Genomic DNA, 21,452 nt, shown 5'->3' on the forward strand with positions numbered 1-21,452 from the left:
TACACATAAATCTCCTGGTGCTTATAGGAGCCTGGGAGTCGACTGTATTTATGATCATGAGTGCGGTGGACCTGGAGGCCAGGAGACAGTGGTCTAGAGAAGTGGTACCAGCATCACCCCATGAAAGCTGAGAGGAGCCGGTGAACTGTGGCAGCAGCACGCCTTCCCGCCCCTGGTGCCTTGGAGCTTCACTGCTAAGTATCAAGGGTCAGGCTTGACAGTGAGGTGACACTCTAATGACCTCAATAAAAAGGCATTTAATTCACACCTTCGCCTCTATGAACTGGCTCACCTTTCACACATGGCCTTTGTAGCTGCCCATGCCACCTCATTCATATCCTCTTGATAAGTCCCCCCTATTTCCAGCTGTGTATCCCTGTCAAAAGGACGTAAGCTGGATGAAGAACCCCACTGTCCTGCTTTGATCTCATTTGTCATGTTTAGCGCTCAGCTCCTAGGCATATCTACAGGTAACTTCTGAAAGGGAAAATGCTCCATCTGCTGGTTAACTTGCATTAAAACAAGCAGACAGGAGGGGTCATGGTGATACAGATGTGGACCAAAGTTTATCCAGTGATGAAGAGATTTACAGCTGAAGTATGAGATGGTGGTGATGTTCATGGTTTCACATGCACAGTACAGTTCTCTGAATCCCCAACATTTATACAGCAAACACAATAGGTTATTTTTAAACCTACTTACTCGCTCAGGTTGGAATAAACATGTTCAGATCTATTAGTATGCACTTAATTATTTATTTTACATCCCAGTTTCATTAATGGAGCTAAACCACGGAGAAACAGCAAGTCAGAAGAGAATGAAAAGTCTTTGGAGAGCTGTAAAAAAAATGAAGAGCTGGACACATTTAAAAAAATAACTGAAACATCAAGACGAATGACAAGTAAAACCCTCCCCCTCTATGATGACCTCTAAGACCAATTGTCACGCAGCTGTCATCAACGCCAGGTTGGGTAGGCCCCTCTGATTGGTCCATGCACAGTACGCAGCGCCACAGCATTGGTCCAGGTGTTTTTCCGAAAGGAAGGAGTCTGTCTCGAGCGTTTACACACACTAAAGCAGCAGGTCTTCCGCATTTCCTCACAAGAGATGCGACTTGGCACGACGAATCTAAAGACAGGAGGCAGCAGTCAGTCACAGGGAACATTTTCCTGAGGTTTTGTTTTGTTTATTTCTGAAAGTGTGCTCACTGTGAGGCTTTCTGCACAGAATAAAAAAAAGGTACAATATCACTCTTCAGCAGGCGGGAGATTGTTGATTTACTCTAAAGGATTGCTCGCCTATGTTTAATATTTGCTGAATGTTTTCATTGTCATCTTCATAATTTAATAAATAGCAGACTTTAAAAAACCTTTAAATGTCAGTAAATACAGCACAAAGCTTTACTTCATACAAGCAAAATGCTGTAAAAAAGCAATAGACTTTCCCACAAAAGTCTTGATTGTACAAGTGCAGAGGCAGTTTGTGCACACTGTTACAGCAGAAACCACACAAGCCTTCAGAATGACTTCACTCAGGTCAGTTCAGTACCACTGCCATACTTAACAGCTGCTTGTAGCAGTACATAGCAGTACTGAGATCTGAATCATGTCTATCGTTACTGCCTACATACATGCATGCCAGGGATCATGGGGTGCCTTTAAAGGCCCCACTGTGAGTCCCAAGGGCACTGAGAAAGTAGGGCAGCCCAGCCCAGTCCAGCGACAACAGTCTCCAGGCTTACAGACACCGGCGGCCCTTCTCTCACCATTTCTTGTTCCGAGGCTTCAGCTCCTCGGCAGCGTTCCTCAAGAAGATGTAGTTCTTTTTCTGGGGGTTGTAGTACTCGTGGCCCTGAGGAGTTCAGATTACAAAATATGAGAAACGAGGACAACCACAACGGAACAAATGAGGTCAAGAATGATAAAACAAATAAAGAATGGTGGATGGTCAGGACTGTACTGTACAATAAGATGTTAAAAAAAGCAGTCGTGTTACCTTCGACCAGTCGTAACTAGAAGCATACGCAAAGATGTTGCCATTGTGGTTGAAGCAGCAAGCTGTGATGGGCTGGTCAAGCTGCTCTGAGGTCTTCAACTTGGTGCGAGCGTCTTTGTCCCAGAAGCTGAAGCGGCCGTCTGAGCCCACTGTCGCCAGGGTGCCGTGGACAGGATGGAAGGAGATAGCATTCACCTGATAGGAGAAAATGAAAACTAGTAGGTGAAACATTATAACTAGGCTGGTAAGTGTGTGTAACGACTGAATCTGGGAAAAGATACACAAAGACAGCAAGATGGTGCCAATACAACTACTGTGAAAATCAGTAGATATGACAAATCCAACAAATAAAAGAGGGAAGCATGACATTATTCATAGGATACAGAAATAACATAATCACGGGTGTATTGTAAAAACTCAGAACAACTTACAGCATAGATGTCCTGTGGCGTGGTCGTGTTGGTTCCGTTGGACCTGTGGCACTTAAAGGTGAAGTTGTCTTTGGCTCTAAAAGGGATCAGGGAACACTTTCATGTCATAAATGATGTAAAAACAATATAATACACATGCTTGAATTCGACTGAACTAAAGAAACATCTGTAGCAAGACATCAAAAGCTCATTCACTTGTAAGAACATTGATTGTTTTAGACACTCACGGGTTTGGAGGGTTGATATAGTGGATGGCCACTCGGCCCTCAATGCTTCCCAGTGCAAAGCCCGTGGGCTTGTTCTGCTTGTCCTTGAATATGGCAACACAGCGGTGCTGCAGGACCAGGACAGAAAAGTACATTGAATTGACATTCATACATAAAAAAACCAAAAAAAAAACCTCTTATATCTTTTAGAGCGTTGCTTTATATTTAGTATCAAGTCAAGTAAGAGGCACAATGTATACAGAGAAATATTAATCTCACAGAGGAGGAAAATTCACCTGATGTTTAAGAGGAGAGTCTATTCTGCGAAACTCAGAGGGCTGGTTCTCCAGCTGGTACACTATCAGGCCTCTCTCAGCTGTGGCAACCACTGCCATGGGATATACCTACATATAACAGCCAGAGAGGTTAAAAAACACAAAAAGAAATCCACATTATCCGTTATTTACTCAGCAAGCATCACATTTGTGGACTTACAACATCTGCACAGTAGCATCTCTCTGGCATCTGCAGAGACATCATGGGATTGGGAGAGCGGGTGTCCCAGAACTGAAGAGAAATACAGAAAAGGCTGTCATGTTCCTCAGTCATACAATAAACACAATGTTTTAAATGCTGCTCACTGATTAGTTCTTTTGAAGTGATTGTACACTGACATTCAGGTGACTAAACAAATGAATCAAGAAAAAAAGCAGCACAATCCTGGTGTATTTATTACTTGAACGCCCAACTTCTACTGTTCACCTGGCAATCATCAAAATGAAAAATGAAACTGATGTGGCAACGTTCCAGAGTAGTCAAACCCTCACTCAGGTCAGTGTTCAGGCATCTGATAAGCCTTCACGATCATGAATGTATCACTGAGCCTCGACTTTCTGCATCATATTTCACTGTCTTGTATTTTCAGATGTTCTTGAGAATGTCCTTTCGAGCACTGACAGATGTGTTGAAATGGCTGTTGTACCTTCAGTGTTTTGTCCCAGCTGCCAGTCATGATACAGCTGTAGTTTGGGGCTTTTATCCAGTGGATTGCTTTGATTGGACCGTCATGCTGTGAAGAGAAATGGGGAGGGGTGTAAGATGACTGCTTCATTCTTCTGACCACAGATTTGATCTGGGGAGCTCATCTTACCTGTGCAATCTGCATTGCTTGATTGCTGTTAAGATCCCACATCTTGGCTGTTTTGTCGCAGGAAGCAGTGAAGACTTTACTCCCATCCTGGTTAAAGAGAACAGCACATCATAAATTATTCTGTGGCTCAGCCGATTACAGGGCTTAAAAGACTTTGTATGATGAGACCTACATCGCTCCAGCATGCATCCAGCACTGGACCTGTGTGCATCTGTTGGGCTTTGGGGACAGTCTGTCCATTGTCCTGCACCTCCCAGCACCGGACCTGAGGACAGATGATTAAACATAGTCAAACTCATTATGTAGTGCAGAAGTAGTTCTTCATGTAAGACAAGCCTGGAAAATTACTATCATCTTGGGTTAACTAAATCTATCTATTAGTGTACACATGTTGGTACTGAATACATAACTCACATCGTTGGCCCAGGATCCTCCGATGAGGAAGTTCCCTGGCATGGTGGGGGGACTGAAAGCCAGACAGCTGATGCTGTCATCTGGAGGTGAAGTCACTTCAACATCCTGTAGGACAAGTCAGGAACACACACAACAAAGAAAAACATCAAGACAGTAAACAGGATGCCGTTATTCATAAATAGATAACTGAGTTATGCATTACAATGTTGAAGACTTGACAGAAGTCTGGATCTTTTGGTTCTTCAAAGTGAATTTAAAACTAATCTGTACTGCAGCAAGTCGTTTAGCCAAAACTTGCAAAAGTGCAGGATTGTTGACAGTAACTGGATCATTTTAGGGTGAAACCTTACATGAACTCATTTCAGATACAAATGGCTCGCCATATAATGAAAGAATATTGATGTAATTATAAGAAGCAGTGGGTTATTGTAAAATCACTATAATCTGTTGGTGTAATTATCACAATTACACTTTCACAATCAAGAGTTACCTATAATTATACAAAAACAAACAAAACAAAACAAAGTTTAACAAGAAAGAACCAAACCAAATTCAATGAGATAAAGTGAGTAAAATGAAATGGACTAAAAGATGCTGACTGTTAAAAGACAAATGAAGCCAGAACATATCTACTCATCTACATATATTTACTTTGACAAGAATACATGAATTTGTTATTTGATTTTAGTATGGTTTGCAGCACGATGATCATCAATTAAAAAAAGTCTGGTTGAGATTTAAACAGGATTATTTTAGCTTGATGACAACTTGTTTGAAGAACAGGGTCCAGGTGGAGGCAGGGTTTACGAGAGATCATGATAACTTATAAAGCCCATACACTCCACTGGTTTACCTTCATGGGGTTATGACTGTCTGTTGTTGTGTTTCCGAAGACACCGGTCCCTCCTGTACCAAACCCGGCGTTTGTCCCAAATAAACTCATAGTGCATTAACGTTATCCCAATGAACGCCTGTGAGAGAAGACAAAGACATGGTGTTATTTACATGGTGGCAGTCTACATTCATTTGGCTGTTGTTTTCGAGGGACTAAATATCGTCAAAAGCCAAATCGTGGTAACAGATAACGATGCAAACAAACTGGATGTAACGATGTAGTTGAATCTCAAAAGGGCGTGTTAGCAAGCAAGTGATGTGACTGCATGTGTGCAACACTAGAGCTAACGTTTCAGCGTCAGCATACACTAAATCATATTTGATACCAGACCTTTATCATATCACTCAGTTAGCAAGCGTAACTCCAGTGACACAGGTAAGGTTTCGGGAGAAGTTAAACCAAAACATTTGACACCTGACAAGATATAGCTGACAGCTAATTATAGCTAACTAGCTAACCAGCGTTAGACGCCGCTGCCAACATTAGCTTCTAAACACAACACAGCTTGTTAACATTGTTACGTTATATGTGCAGTTGAACCGTTTATGATATTTAAGCGTATGTACTACTACTTTATCAATTATGGGGGTAAGAAAATATATTTGACGAATGTTAGATAATTCAACGATGGCTAATGCTAGCTAGTTTTTGAGACCATCTACTGTGGTCGGTCACGTTAGCTACAAGATTACAAACTCTGCTGCGCAGCGACATTGTCAAACACCAGATTTAAACACGGTACCATCTGTAGTATCATCCCGTAACTAGGTGAATATACATACCCCAGATTTGTTAAACTGTGGCTGTACGCTGCTGAAAAAGCCCAAATAATTTGCCGCAACAAAAATGTGGCGCTTGTTTTTCGGCGTGTCGCAGTTTGGTGACGTATCAGACCCCATGGAAGCATGCAGTTTCAAGAGTAACCACTAGGAGGCAGCGCACAACAGCAAGACACTTGACTCTTCACTGGAGAGCAACCACGGTGTGCTTGGGGGATGCAGTTTAGAGACGTGTGTCGTCAATAGTTATCTTGGGACCTTAACTAACCTTAGCTTAGCCTATTCCTGTACAGTTAAGAAGCTACAGGAGCCAGGTAGAAAAAGTGTCCATGGGTCCTTCGAGCCACAATTCAGTAAGTTATCTACCTCACCTGTCTGCCACATACAGTATCATATAAAGTAGGGTAATAATAATACTCTTTAAAGAGGTAGGCACATCCTTTATTCAAGTACTAGTAGTAATAAAGTAGGCTTTATAAAAAGTCCTCTCCATCACAAGTAAATGTGTTGCACTCAAAATGAAGTTAATGTAATAGAATAGAAATATTATCACAATCTGTCTGATGCATTAAAGATGATCAGTAGGTAGAATGGCCTCCTTCAGTGTTTTATTATAACAGATGCATTAGCAAGCAGTAGCCTATGTTGCAATTAATCATTGAGCTAGTTGTAACTACTTCACATTTTGATTTATAGAGTCAGATTATTTTACAAGGTGATTATAACTATCTTTTGAATGTAAAATCTTAATCTGCATAGTAAATAGTAACAGCAGTCAAATAGCCTAAACAAAGGCTAAATATTCAACATTTTCATGTGAAATGTAGTGAAGTCGAGTCGTGAACTAGCACCAATGGAAATACTGAAGTCAGATACAAGACCTAAAAATGTTCTTATTTAGCAGACTACTTTAGTAAACGTATTGTATTTCCAACACACATAGATTTTGCTTGCATGGAAAATAATCACATCAAGGAAAATTAAAAATGAAGCCAGTTATGTGCAAAGGGAAACTGTGCCAAAGTGCATCGTCCTCACGTTCTCTGCGGGTAATAAAAAAAACTTGGTTCAGATGATGTCCACCTGCAGAGTGAGCCTGAAGACAAAATTGAAATAAGGTTGATCAACAGTTAGGTGAGGTGTATATGATAAGGATTTATTGTAGTGCAAGGTCAATTTTACAGCACAACAGGCCCTAATATATGGACATATTTCCCCGTGCTTCACATTAATCTGCGGCATGCAGTCAAACACGATAACACTTAGTGTGGTTGTAGCTCCATTGGGAGATGTAGGCTATAATGAATGAGTCTGTATAAATTAAGCAGATGAGTAGAATACGGTGCATTAATTAAATCGTGAGAAGCTGTACATCCCTGAGGCTGAAAGTGTCAGCAGCTGAGCTCATAATGGTACTGCTGCGACACAGCATAAAAGCCTCCTTCCGTTTTTAACGAGTGGGATGATGATGACTGTCACTTGCAGGACCTGTTGGCATGCATCCACTCTGCTGAAGAGTCCTTGAGCAAAATAGATTTGTACAGTCTTAAATTGTTAGTATTATGGCAGTAGTGAGGTTTACAAATGTTTGTAGTGGATACAGAGGACTCTTGTTGTTTATATGAGTTAGCATGAGCCATGTAAAGTGACCTCTGCTGGGAAAAGAACATCTTAAGTGAAGTGAGTGATGTATGTTGCTCATGGAAATGTGGTTTTTCTGTGGTTTCAGGTCATATATGGATTGTTTCCGATGGCCCCCTATATACACAGACAGAGGCTGAGAAACAGAAGAGCACATTAGTAAAAGGTCATTTTGGTTTGTGGGTATGACACATTCACTTCCTCCTTGACTTTAAAGGTCTGATCCTGTCCTCAAACCGGAGTGAAGCACATGTATAATCTGTACCTCAGTGCTGGATTCTTGTTTTGTCATTCATTGCCAACCCCCCACCCCCATTAACTCTCTATCAAAGTGGAGCCCTTTGCACATTGTTGCAGTAATTCACTGGGTCTATTGGCATGTCTCTTCATGTGCTTGTGCTGCTGCTGATCACTCAAGGCCTTCAACGATTAGGGTGGGCCTGAGTTTATTGTTGGAGTTCAAAGGTGTGTGCGTTGATGAGGGGATTAGGGGATTTTCCCTCTGCACCTTTAGACTGATCTTTTAGCAGCGTTGGACTGTCTCCATGTGCACAGAGGCAATAAATCTACACTGTTGGTAACACTTTAGAATAACCATCAGTAATAAATGGTGAATTTATACTTAATTAAACTTTAGTTTATAGTTATTTCACTGTGAACTAACAATCAGATGCTTTATAAACTGTTTTTGAAGCAGTTGTAAAGATTTATAAACATCAGCTGCAACTTTGTGACGTTTATAGATGAGCTACACAGTATTTAATAACAATTTACAAACTATTATACACATCAGTTGTAACTCAACAATAAACAATTGCTTTATTAATGTTTTATAAAGCATTTCATTGTTTGTTGACAATCACATCTATCAACTAAAGTCTAATTAGTTACAAATGTACTCATTGGATATACCTAAGGTTATTATAAAGGGCTACCAAAATGGCAGGGATTTGAAAACAAGTACTCATGGCCTGTTGAGAAGCCCGAGAGAGGCCACTGCTTCCATAAAGAGCAAGAAGAGACAGTCAGAGAGAAGATGTGCTAATCAGAATCCACCTTCATCAGTGACCAAACAAACATGTCCAAACAAAGCACGCAGTGATGGGGGCACTTTGGTTTGAGAGGTCCACACCCCGCCTATCTTATTACCAAGACAGAGCAGTGCACTTCATGATAGGACACTCATTTACTTGTCATTGACTCACCCCCACACTCTCCAAATCTTTGCAGACTTGGTTTATCCCACACTGAACCCCTCCTGCCCCTCCCCTGACACAGCGCCTCAATAAAATCCATTCCCAAGCCACTATCCAGAGGAGCGCGCGGCTTTATCACAGCGAGACAATGCACAACTAAGGATGATGAGTGAATGATATTCTGAGTTGATAGAGGATAGTGTGTTTAGGAGAACTCTTTACGCACATTCCGACTAGTTACAGCCGCGCGTAAACTCTGCGTAAAAATGGTGACAAGCGCTTTGGAGACGATAATGATCCTCCTGTCGTGGGGTTCCTGCGTGCTGTCCATACAGGTCGCCTTCTCCAACTTCTCCATGGACAACGACGTGCGCTCCAGCTTCATCCAGCGGCGGCTGCGGAGCCAAGAGCGCAGGGAGATGCAGCGGGAGATCCTCTCCATCCTCGGGCTGCCGCACCGCCCGCGGCCGCACGTTTACACCAAACACAACGCCGCCCCGATGTTCATGCTGGACCTGTACAACACCATCTCTACAGACCCGGAGCCGCCCGGATACTCTTACTACAAGCCCGATTTGCCTAACCAGATGTCCCCCATGGTGACCCCGCAGGAGAGCCGCTTCCTGGATGACGCAGACATGGTGATGAGTTTTGTCAATCTCGGTAAGTTTCTGTTTATTTATTTACTTTATAATGAAAAGTTATAACATAATGTTTCTATATTGTGTTAGACACACTGAGAGAGTGTATGGAGATATACGTGCCCTAAGTTCCACTACTACCAGTTTCCATTAAGTATGGTAATACTTAACAGTATCCATTCAGTATTACTAAATGTACTTATTTTACTGTGGTAATGTTTCCAATAACAACGATCTTTTAAAAATGTTATTTCTTAATTGAATAGTCTTTGAAAAATCCTAAAATCACTGACTTCTTAGCTAACATGTTGTTCAGGGAAGGTTTCATCTCTGTTATCTGGTTGAATAAACGTAACAATCCAGACACAAGAGTGCATTAGTTAAGTGTGTGTGAAAGCCAGTGTCTCTGACATGGTGGCTTATGGGTCACTTTCCTCACTTGAAATCCAGCATTATGCATTCCGAGCTGTAAATGTTATGACAACATGCCTGTATCCGATTACCCCAGGATCCCTTCAAAAGCTCCGCGGGGAGAGGCTTTAGCATGGCTTTGTTTCACATGACCAGGAATTGAACGGGTATTTCTAAACCCCCAGGAAGTGAGAGACGAGTTGACCGAGCTCAAGACACAAACTGCATCTAAACACGCTGTCGTAATCTCTGTTAGTGCAGGTGCTTGTGTGTGTGTGTGCTGCATTTATTTGTCTGTAAGGAGGCGTTAATCACAGGGGTCACAGGTTGGAGTTGGGGCTCACTCCGACATTATTGCATTTATAAAAAGGAAAATCCTGCCTTTGTTTCCCTTGGAGATCCTACAGCGGCTCTGATATCACTATGGTGAAGCAGCAGACGGCACGGTGCCTGTGGCTCTTATCCGGATGTGGTTACATCCAAAACCAGCCCATGTCTTGTCTCTATGCCCCCCGGTCCTGCCTCGGGGCCAGTGTGAAAAGACAGATGAAGTTTGTTCATCTGGGATACGTCTACAAGAAGCCTTTAACCTTCCTGTTTGTTTGTTTGTATGTTATTGAGATTGAGTCTTTTAATGAAGAACCATTTCGAGTTATTTTTCAATCACATTTTCAATGTACACTGTTAATTTAAAAAGCTGGCTTTTACTTTAAAAAGAAGTCAGGAAACGGATAACCTCAGAATTACCAAGAAAAGTAGACTACAATAAATTCAAGTGGTGTGAGATAGAAAGTTAGAACAACTTGGGGTTATTATTAGTCTACTTTACTTTGTAATTTTGAGGATAATCAGTTTCCTCGATGTTGTGAAGTAAAGTCCCTTTGTCAGATTTTACAGTGTAGTTAATACGAAACATTTGGAGACTATAAAAAACATAACATTTTATGTCATCAGTCGTGGACTTTTAGATGACAGTCTTTAGCTAATGAGATCTGGAAACTCATAGCATATTTATGTGGTTCCACATCTGAAGAGTTTGATTATAAAGAGGAAGGAGGGTTAAAAAAAGGACACAATGAGAGCTTATTATTTCCCTCTCAGGCCCACCGCGGCCTCCTGTGCTGATGATTGGCAGAGTTTTTAGCTGGGGCTCCCACATTGTGCCGGAGTTGACTCTGTCCTGGTGGTCCCAGGATGATCGCTTCAAGACAGAACTGGATTATAGTATTTCCCGTCCAGAGACCACAGCTTCCAGTGTGAGGGGGAGCTGCTGCAGACCCTCCTCCCAGTGCAGCCAGGTATATCCTGCAGGTGGACAGGGCTAAGAATAACGTTATTATTACAGATAAATCAGCCTCGTTTGACATTTATTTCATTTGCTGGAGAGCATTTAAGAGCATGTGTAGTCATATTGTCTCCACACACATACACTAAATCACACACGCCACACATGCTGATACATGTACGCGGCTGCATATGTTTGTGTGTCAGAATGCCAAACCACAGGTCGTACTTCAGAATCACTTGTTATCATGCAACATTACACAATTGCGCTGCACATTTGTCGTTTCTCTTGTGCATTTGTTTATAAAGAAAGAGAATGATTGCAGTGAAGAGGCCTGACTTAAAAACTCAATCGTATCTGTTGTAGCTGTTCTCTGCCCTGCTGCTCGTCACGTTGACCGGCTTGCTGACCGAAATCTTTGCCTGGTGACGAGCACACATGCGTTCAGTATGGGACCACAACACACCTGCAGAGCATGAGAAAGGGCTTAATGACCGAAAATGTCACTGGCTTTCATTAGAATAGAAAGAGCGCAAAATGTTCCCCTAACAGTTGGAGGTATGAGAAGAACAGAGGGTGTATTGTGTTTTTGAGAACGAGCAGGGAGAAATGTGTTTGTCCTGCTAAGCTGATCTGGAGGAAGCATAAGGAGATCATACTAAGAATTTCTTTTGCCAGAAAATCCCATTAACGTTCTCATTACTTATTCATCCAAGTGCAAAATAATTATTTTTCGGTTCGAAGCTCAAATTGTAATTGCGTTCTCCTGAAGAGAAGCTTGGAGCCATCTTTTAAATCCTGTGCAGAGTAACTCACTCTGTCATCAGAAAGCAGACATGCTGACATTCTGCAGCAGATTTTTGCACATGTGCAACGTGCATCAGTAAAAAAAAAAAAAGCCTTTTCGGTGGTTCTAATAATCTGTAAGGAAATGGCTTAAGCAACTTGTCAACACATGCAGACTTTCATGGATTTGAAAGGGAAGAACATTTTCACTTCAGTAATAGATTTATAACTTTAATGAATGATGATTAATGATTCATTTTCATTCAGAAATTTGCCTCAGGGGGGTTTTGACTCCATACAGCATATGACAGCTCCTGTTCTCAGAGCCAGTAAGAAAATGCCCCCCCCAAAACCCTTTAAAGGACAAGTGCACCCCGAAATGAAAATTCAGCCACTATCTACTCACCCCCATACCACTGGAAATTCAGGTTCAGTTTGGTAGTCCACTAAACATTTCTGGAGATTCACAGCAAAACAGTGTTGCAGTATTCACCTAAACACCTGAAGTAGATGGGGACTTGTTTTAGAATATTAAAAAAACAACAACTAATAAACCCCATAAAATGGCTCTGTACGGCTCTACATGCGTAATCCAAGTCTCTGAAAGCCACAAGATCCCGAATTGATTTGAAAAGACACCATTTACGCCCTCGATGTGCCGACCAGCTTGTGCACCCACTTCAGACACTGTGTGTGCTAGCGCTTTTAGCTTAGCAGCCACAGTGTTTACAACATCTTTTCAAATCAATTTGGGATCTCGGGGCTTCCAGAGACTTGGATTACACTGGACAAACTGTACGGAGCCATTTTATGTTTTATTTTCCTGTAGTTTGTTTCAAAGACTACTTCAGTTATTTATGAGAACGCTGCAATGCCGATACAGCATTCTCTGGAAAGCTCCAGAAATGTTTTATGGACTAAAAAAATTGACCCAACTTTCCATCGACATGAGGGCGAGTAGATAATCACTGAATTAAAATTTTTGGGTGAACTTCCTTTAACACGTGAAACCTCAGTTAAAGCAACAGAGGAGGGATGCCTCTCACAGGACGGACAACATACAATAAATGTCACACGTCCAGAAAAGAGTAGAAGAACAGACGCACAAAGTAGTGATTATTATCCACAAAGGTCACATTTTTCATTGTTTTGTTTTTGTGCACATGTTGTGCTGCCACCCATGCTGATTTGTAAAAAAACACTTACTATTATATTGCAATAGGTTAATGATAGCTCCGCGGCTGTGTGGCCCTGCAGTGTGAGGAGTAATCTGAAGTGTTGAAATGCCTCCCAGAGGGAAGTTTGCATATCTGAGGTCTGATCTCTGCAGCTAATGGTCCCTAACGTAAACACACCAAGTCCTTACAAGCAATTATTGCTTTCATAAAAACACCCCTCGTTCCCTTCCAGCGTTTAATTGCGGTCAAACAAATGACTCGCAGGGCTCAGAATGCACTGCTCCTAACGACAAACGGCTTGTGTGTGTTTTTGTGCCGTTACAAATGTTTTTAGAAGGCTGTGACTCAGTGTGTGTGTGTGTTCTTTCATGCAAAAAGAGCGCTGGGAGGCTGTATGCATGGTCGCCTGTTAGCTGAAACAATAGCGGACCATCAGCAGGGATCGCGGGGTGATGTCATGCTGATGATGTCATGGTGTAGGCCAGTGGGCAGGATGTGTTTTAGGCGGCTAATCGCTGCTCCGCTCTGCACACCTTCACCAGAGACCTCCAGCGCTCTTTCCAAGGACAAACACGTTGACTAACGCTGTAAAAACACAACACTGGAAAGCTTCAGGAAGCTTTAGGGTCTTTCTGACCACTGTTCTCCCTGGAAAGTCTGAGTGCTGGAGAGCTTCAGCTGGCTCAGGGCGGGTCGGAAAGCCCACAGTGCCATCAGCTGCTTTACTTCACCCTCTGCAATCAGAATGAAATCACTGGACGGTGATACATGGCAAAATGATCAGGGAGGTGCGGGTGGCGCAGACTCTGGTAGTTAATTCGCATGAATTTGTGTGTCTCTCTATACTTTATGTGAGTGTGTTTATAAAAGCACACTGGCTGCTGTGGTTTTCCGGGCAGTGCCTTAACGGGCCTTTTCTTGTGGTCAGCACATGTGTGCAATTTAAACAGGGAGCCAAACTGAGACCGGAGTGTGTTTTTTCTCCCCCACATTGGCACGTATGGCATACTCGACTCAAGTGATGTTTAGATCAATCACTTCACTCGTGGAGGCAGGATTTTTCCTATTTCTGACACAGTGCTTCCGAGTTGTGGGGAGCGTGACACACATCAGAGAGCCGTTTGATTCAGCAACAGTTTTGACAGATATGCAGCCGCTGACTGGTTTACCATCTGATTGTGCTCACAGCGGTTTGGCTTTTCCGCATATGTACAAACTTTCCCTTTGAGGGTCAGAAGTATTATTTCACTGTGTAGACAACAATAAACCATATATCATAGTTTACCAGGGCGGCGCAGTAAATCAGTATGATATCGTGATAGTGTTTTCTTTTCCTGGGTTTAAATGCTGCATTACAGTAAAGTGATGTCATTTTCTGAACTTCGCATATTGTTCTGCTTGTTCTAATACGTGCCTTGATCAGCTTAGTCATTATATTCACATTGCTGATGATTATTTATCAAAAATCTCATTGTGTTAATATCAAATCAAACCTCATCGCCTCCACCCTCCTCTCTCTTTGTGTCTTCCTTACAGTTGATCAGGATCAGGACCTTCTGTATCAGCAGCACAGAAGAGAATTTCGATTTGACCTTTCCCGTATCCCAGAGGGAGAGGCCGTCACAGCAGCAGAGTTTAGGATTTATAAAGAGTTCATCCAGGAACGCAGCGAGAACGAGACTTTCAGAGTCAGCGTCTATCAGGTCCTGCAGGAGCCTCCGAACAGGTATGAGTGTTTTCTTTCCAGCTCCACATGTCAAAGTTTACAGGGATTTTACAGACTCTTTGCTGGTTCTACTGTTGTCTAATCTTTTGCTCTGCGTCGATCTCCTCCATGATGTTTAGCATATATGGATTTGTTCACTCAAACTGCAAATGAAAGATGTATTCCTTCATATAGCTCTAGTTGTCTTTGTTTTAATTTTTCCAGGGAGTCAGGGTATTTTTTCTGCTTTGTGCCACCACCCTGATACAGTGGAGATGAATGTGATATAATCCGGAAAAGTGACATTTTGAGCTGAATGCCAAAGTTACCATGCTAACATTCTCAAACTTACAAAACTTACATCATATATGTTGAATGTACAGTATATTTTTTTTACCATGTTCACTATATTAGTTTGTTTTAGCATGCCAACATTTTCTAATTTTGAAGGTATTAAGTTATAAACCAAGATATTCATCAAATTCAGAAAAATGATGCAGTGATTAATCGAAGTTAGTCCAATTCATCTAAAGGGGGGAAATGAATGGCCTCTATCCTCTATAGACTACAGAGCAGCTTCTTCCCTCAGGCTGTGAGACTTCTTGATTCATACTGTCGACAACCCTGTTTCAGTAAAATTACCATTACATAAACCTATACCTTTACCTTTTTCTAACCTTTAAAAAACACAAATTTTCACCTCATGGTGGCACAAAGGAAACGTCAGTAGATCCCTGAAGTCATAGGGATTCATCATGTGGGAACCATGTGTGTCTGTTTAACATTTGCTGCCAATGGATACGTGAAAACTTTGACTAGCTGGAAGTGAGGAATCATAAAAGGGATTACAGCTCATCCTGAGGGGGACACAAATATCTGCACCAAGTTTCATGGCAAAAAGTCAACCTCATTAGAGGATCATTAGACGCCATTGTCTAGGCACAAAAACATTTGTTTGGAAAATTTCACGGCACATCCCCAGAGCCATGCAGCAAGTGTAGCTACAAGCTCAACAGCAATGTGACTTTTCAGGAACAGTTTCCTTGTTACAGCTGATAATCCCAACACATAGAGACTATTCCTTCAGTAGAAAGTAGTTCCTAAGACGTGTTGCTGATGAATATTTTGCATGTAATCTTTCAGTACTGTGAGCACCAACAATGAAATCCCATTCACCTTCACAGACAGATGTTTCAAAACCCAGAATAAAAAAAGCAAATCTATCTGCATGACTAGAGAGCTAATTAGTTTTTTATACATTGAAAGCAATCTCAAGGGATCTTCAAGCCTTCATGGTGACTGGTTTCATCGCTACATATGATTATCCTCTTACGATGGGGACATAGTACGAGTAGTGTGGTTGAGTTTAAACAACATGTCATGCTACTGTGTGTTTTGTAGTGAAAGCCGGTTGTTAGGCATCTGTAAGTGCACACAGATCTGTGTGCTTTGGTCGTGTCTGTCTACATTCCCCCACAGGTTATTTCTGCCGATGTTCGTGTCAGCACCGCCGCTGTTTACACAGACATTAGTGTCAATTACAGAAACACAGTGGTTCCCTCCGGAGCAAGTTTACTCTCACACAGTCAGAACAGGACAGTCCCCAGAAGACCTGCATTTATAACACGCAGCTCAAACCACAAATAACACTCTCAACCCTCAAGACGTCACTTTACTCTCTCGCACAGGTAGTTATCCCTCCATGTTTCTGTCTGTCTGCCTGTCTGCAGCGCTGTTTTCTCTGTCAGGCTGCCAGCTGCTGTGTTACGCTCACACTGTTTCCTTGTGTCAAACCACATCTGAAATGGCATAATTAGACTCCACACACCCCCTTCTTCCTCACAAATCAAAGTTCTACCACCCACATTATGAAAACTCTCAACCCCATTAACCTGCTTGGCTCTGCCTGCCTGCCTCGGAGACATAAGTGAGCCGTAGGAATCATGTGCAGGCAGTAGATTTAAGTCTTTCATCGGTGACAGCGGGGCTGACGACGGTGTTAAGGGCAACACCATTGTCATTCACAGACACACAAAGGCCGATCCACACAGACGAGCAGGCGGCAGGAGTAAAGACAGACGTCTGCCCGAGGGTCTGAAAGTCAGCCTGTAAACAAAGCTATTGTCTGAGAAATCTGCCCTCAAGACAGCACATATCAGTACAGCTTTCCTTTGATAACGGCTGCTCGTTGTAGGTGGATACATGCAGAGGCCGCACGAAGTCTCCAAAGTTTTGAAATCGCCTGATTTGAACTGTCTGCAAAGTTAGGAATGTGCTTGAATTTTAATACGCTCCTTGAAAAATGCTTGATTTTAAACATGATCTGTTGTTTCATCTCCACAATCACTCCTGTCAACCAAATATATATTGATGATATTGAAATGATCACGTTGTCATATTTGTTTGTCTCCTGGCATCTCACACCAGACTTACCCTAACCCAGCCTTAAAGATCAAAACATACAAGTTAAAGGTGCAATATGCAAGAATTGAACACGTGTTAAATTCATACTCCCAACAAATCGGAGCACCATATCGCCAGAGTAACCGCTAACTGCTGCTAATTGGATTCTGTTTATACATCCATGGCTGTAGCCATTGTTATCTTGTTAGCTCAGTTAGCCATACAGCTAGCCTTACTTCTGGGGGAGTGTTGGCATTTACACCGCTAGCTCATGAGCTTCGGGAGAAAGAGGTTTTAAGGCCTGGGGCTAGCTGGTTAGCATGCTAACATCAATAGATATCAATGCAACACAATACAGAGTCTTCTTTGACAAAACTTCATAACTGTTATTTCATCACATTCTGTTGATATTATATTTTGTTTTGTTATGTTTTAAACTTAAATTCTTACGTATTGGCCCTTTAATATGTTTGTATCCACATCTGATAAACAATGTATTGTAGCCCCCCCCCTTTTTTTAAAAAAACAGTTGAACAGTTTTAGGTGACACAGCGTTATTTATTAAAACTTAAAGTTATCATGTTTCCTATTTGGTTTCTTCAGCCACAGACGCCAACACTGCAACATTAATCATTATTTTTCTTACTTTTTGCTCTCAGTCTGGTCACCAGCAAATGAAACACATGCTCAGTTGGACTGAGGTCAGGTGTCTGACTTGGCTAATCAACAACATTCCTGTGTTAGGCCATAAAACCTCTGGGTTTCCTTTAATGTGTTATTCTCCTGCAGCATTTGGGGGGAATATGTTTAAAACGAGTTCTGTATCCTACTCATGGATGTACACCTTCAAACTCAAGCACTTCAACCTCAGAGTCATTGTTTCATTTTGAATCCAATGTGCCGCTGTAATTATCCAAAACAACATAAAACATGTTGTCCTGATACTTTCTAAATGCACTGTAGCTGTTACTGGACCACACAAGACGTTAAGCATTTTTCACTCTGTTAAATGCTCATTTTATATCATTTGCACGACAGCTAACCATTTTGGTGAGCAGACCACATGCTTTAGATTGTTTTCATACACTCGCTTTCTATTCATTTCAGGAATGAAAATCCATCTGAAGGAACGTAAAAACAAGAGATTAGTAACAAATCACGGTGGATGTTTCATCACTGTGGGTTTCTGTCAAATTGATGTGTTCATTTCAGTCTTTAAAGTTGCATCCAAGGAACATTTGGAATATTTCAGCCTGCAGCCAAACAAGGATACTCCACTGAAAACCCTGACACTCAGTTTGACATCCGATGCTTTTAGCCTTGAGACGCCTTGAATTCACTTACAAACTATCCTCTCCTCAGTGAAGTGGAGCTCTTGCTGTTGGACCAGCGAGAAGTGTGGGCGGCTGAGGAGGGCTGGCTGGCCTTTGACCTGACAGCCACCAGCAACCTCTGGCTGGTCGACCCTGAGCAGAACCTTGGCCTGCACCTGGTCCTGGAGGACAGCCACGGTCAGTCACTATCATGCATACAGTGACATGGAAAGGGATTCATAACAGCAAGAATACCATCTTTGTCTGGAGTTGTGATTTAATGCTCTTTAAATCATGTGGTTAAAAGGACCACCACATATTTAGTGAATGTGTGTAGAGGGTTCTTACAGAGGACAATTTATGATTGTGGTTGTTGTGGTCGTATTAGGATGAACAAATGACTGTTTAGTAGAGACTTGGATGTCTGTTCTTGCCATCTGCTGCGGTTGGTTGAAGCGCTCAATAGTTTTGTTCCCCCTGTCTCCCTCTGTAGGCCAGAGGAGGAACCCCGGACTGGCTGGGCTGGTGATGGGCAGTGGACCTCAGGAAAAGCAGCCCTTCATGGTTGCCTTCTTCAGAGCCAATGAGGTGCGCTTCCGCAGCATTCGCTCTGCCCATGGCAACAAGGGGCGCCAGTCCAACCGCTCTAAACCCCAGAGGACTGTCCAAGATGCACTGAAGGCAGTGGAGGCTGCAACAGGTGCCTGAACCCTTCAAATCTCACCATAGACCCATGTTTTTTTATGACTTTGACCAACTGGACTTTAAAGGGACACGTCAACCCAAAATCTATTTTTCGCCTATTACCTGTAAGGCTTTTTATCCATCTAGATGGTTTTGGTGAGAGTTTTAGAGATATCATCCGTAGAGATGTCTGCCTTATCTTGATTATAATGGCACTAGGTGGCACTCTAGGCACACTTGTGGTGCTCAATGCCCTAAAAAAAAGAATGAAAAAAGAAACATTTTTAAAACTCATCAGCAATGTATCATTACAAAAATCATGACACAGGTAATCGTATCAGCTTGCAGAAGAAGAGTGTGCATCTAGTCACTGGCGAGAGGCTCATGCTCGTGACAGTGTATGATACTCCCTCCTCAGCTAACTATGTCAGCTTAGTCAGCTAGTCTCCTGTCCTTCTGTCCTTCTGTCCTTCTGGCTGGTGTAGTTCGGTAGAGAGAAAATAGATCCTAAATGAAACTGATCACAACAAGGTCTGTGGATTATCTTGAGTAACCGGGTCATGATTTCTGGACAGAGACACTGCTGCTTTTACAGTTTTTCAAATGTATTTTTTCGGCACTTTAAACACCACAACTTGATCACCATCTAGTTCTGTTACATTAAGTGGTAGTCAAACGTCTCTATGGCCGATATCTCCAAAACTTGGCAACCCACACTCAAACAATCAAGATGGACAAATAACGCTACAGTTATGAGGAAAAATATGTCCATATATATATGTTTTTGATTTTTGGATGAATTGTTCCTTTAATATTTGTGTATACTCACATTTGCATGTTTGTAATTTCAGGTAACCTTGGCCTGTCCAAAGAGGGATGTAAAAAGCATGAGCTGTATGTCAGTTTCAGAGATTTGGGATGGCAGGTAAATATCAAAAGTTTCATTCGATCTCATCTTGATCTAAGTATTTATTTACAAAAGTGCCAATTTACTGACATCTGCCTGTTGTTCCACTCTGATCAGGACTGGATCATAGCACCAGAGGGTTACGCAGCATACTACTGTGAGGGAGAATGCGCCTTCCCCCTCAACTCCTACATGAATGCCACCAATCACGCTATTGTGCAAACTCTGGTAAGCCCCACACAGCCCCTGACGACACACACTTTAACTACGACCTCCTCCACTTTCTCTAAGGACTGATTTATGTTTCTTCTTCTAACCACAGGTGCACTTTATCAACCCGGAGACGGTGCCAAAGCCCTGCTGTGCCCCCACCCAGCTCCACGGCATCTCTGTGCTCTACTTTGACGACAGCTCCAACGTCATCCTCAAGAAGTATCGCAACATGGTGGTCAGAGCCTGCGGCTGCCATTGACTGTTCGTAACCCCTCTCGTGAGCTCCGCAAATCTGGTGGGACCCTAAGACAGGCGGAGGAATCAGAGACAAGAGATGATCGAGTGGCTGGTCACCAGGGAGCTCCTGCCACAGAAGACGAGCTTTAATCTGATGTTCTGTTCTCATGACCGGCAGCTGAGCCTCCCATGCAATATCTGCCACTACCACAAATCAATTACGACTATTGGTCACAGAGAGAGAGAGGTTGAACAAAAGAGTTTCTTTTGTTTTCCTGAGTGTGACGAGAAAAATTGCACTAAAAGGACTCTGAGCACTGTGAAGTAACTCTAGAGATTTAAACAAAACATTAAGTGTCAGAAACAGAAAGTAAATATGTATCTATCTGCATTTAAGCTTTAGACCATTAGGCATCAGAATATAAAATATTGCCCAGGTGGAAAAGTGAATTTGGTAACTGATTTCACAGCTCATAAAACTTTAAATCTCCATCCTCCTGTTGAACCACTGCAACTTGTGTTTTGGAACAGCTCAAGTCCTGATGAGAAGAAAAGAAATCTTCTCCAGCTTACTTCACTGGCGTTTAACTGGTCATCCAGGCAGCCGTTTGGATCCCATCAGGTGTAAGACATCTGGCAGCTTGTGCGTGTGCTGGAGCTCAGTGTAGAATGACAGCTGAGACTGTTAATAACAGTGTGTGGAACTGAAAGGCCTGGTGCAGACATATATTACCAGGCCTGTGACAGGCATACAGTCTGCAACATGTCTGTGATTGATCTCCATGAGGCGGACATCAGGGTGTGCACCGTCGCCCTGACTGCAGCTGCCTTCTGGTGTCAGACCAGAGCTGCAGGTGGGAAAAGGGAAGCTGTAATTTTATTTTGTCAGATTTAAGTAGTCGAATAAATGGAAACTATCAAACGAGAAACAGGTGTTTTGTTTTTTTACCTCATTTGACCTTGACAATTTCCCATACACTGG

The 21,452-nt window shown here is 42.3% G+C and overlaps 2 protein-coding genes across 3 annotated transcripts; one reads left to right on the forward strand and one right to left on the reverse strand.

Moving 5' to 3' along the window:
• Window positions 1-1,761: 1,761 nt before the first annotated feature.
• rae1 (ribonucleic acid export 1) lies at window positions 1,762-6,006 on the reverse strand (the record flags this gene model as incomplete). The annotated part of the gene is made up of 12 exons (XM_084348516.1): window positions 5,874-6,006; window positions 5,050-5,167; window positions 4,197-4,301; window positions 3,955-4,047; window positions 3,783-3,869; window positions 3,615-3,701; window positions 3,128-3,199; window positions 2,929-3,036; window positions 2,654-2,760; window positions 2,427-2,502; window positions 1,996-2,190; window positions 1,762-1,851 (listed from the first exon to the last, which is right to left on the reverse strand). Exons 2-12 carry the CDS (start codon window positions 5,137-5,139, stop codon window positions 1,762-1,764), a joined length of 1,110 nt encoding a protein of 369 aa, XP_084204642.1. The 5' UTR covers window positions 5,140-5,167; window positions 5,874-6,006.
• Window positions 6,007-8,843: 2,837 nt separating this feature from the next.
• Window positions 8,844-21,392, forward strand: LOC311254610 (bone morphogenetic protein 7-like). Of its 2 annotated transcripts, none has more exons than XM_084348481.1 (7): window positions 8,844-9,370; window positions 14,545-14,734; window positions 18,479-18,627; window positions 18,896-19,129; window positions 19,965-20,038; window positions 20,138-20,248; window positions 20,343-21,392. In XM_084348481.1, exons 1-7 carry the CDS (start codon window positions 8,974-8,976, stop codon window positions 20,490-20,492), a joined length of 1,305 nt encoding a protein of 434 aa, XP_084204607.1. In that variant the 5' UTR covers window positions 8,844-8,973; the 3' UTR covers window positions 20,493-21,392. The 2 variants fall into 2 exon arrangements, with proteins under 2 accessions (XP_084204607.1, XP_084204608.1); XM_084348482.1 differs by having other exon boundaries at window positions 18,923-19,129.
• Window positions 21,393-21,452: the final 60 nt, after the last annotated feature.

The sequence above is a fragment of the Pagrus pagrus genome (assembly GCF_965226575.1).
Source record: "Pagrus pagrus genome assembly, chromosome: 3".
In the NCBI taxonomy this organism is placed as follows: domain Eukaryota; kingdom Metazoa; phylum Chordata; class Actinopteri; order Spariformes; family Sparidae; genus Pagrus; species Pagrus pagrus.

Bases quoted from the DNA above. Each gene is read 5' to 3' on its own strand.
- LOC311254610 (XM_084348481.1), top strand. From the start codon at position 8,974: ATGGTGACAAGCGCTTTGGAGACGATAATGATCCTCCTGTCGTGGGGT. The intron at 18,628-18,895 runs GTCAGTCACTAT...AGCGCTCAATAG, and splicing joins GGTCCTGGAGGACAGCCACG to TTTTGTTCCCCCTGTCTCCC. The intron at 19,130-19,964 runs GTGCCTGAACCC...TTGTAATTTCAG, and splicing joins GGCAGTGGAGGCTGCAACAG to GTAACCTTGGCCTGTCCAAA.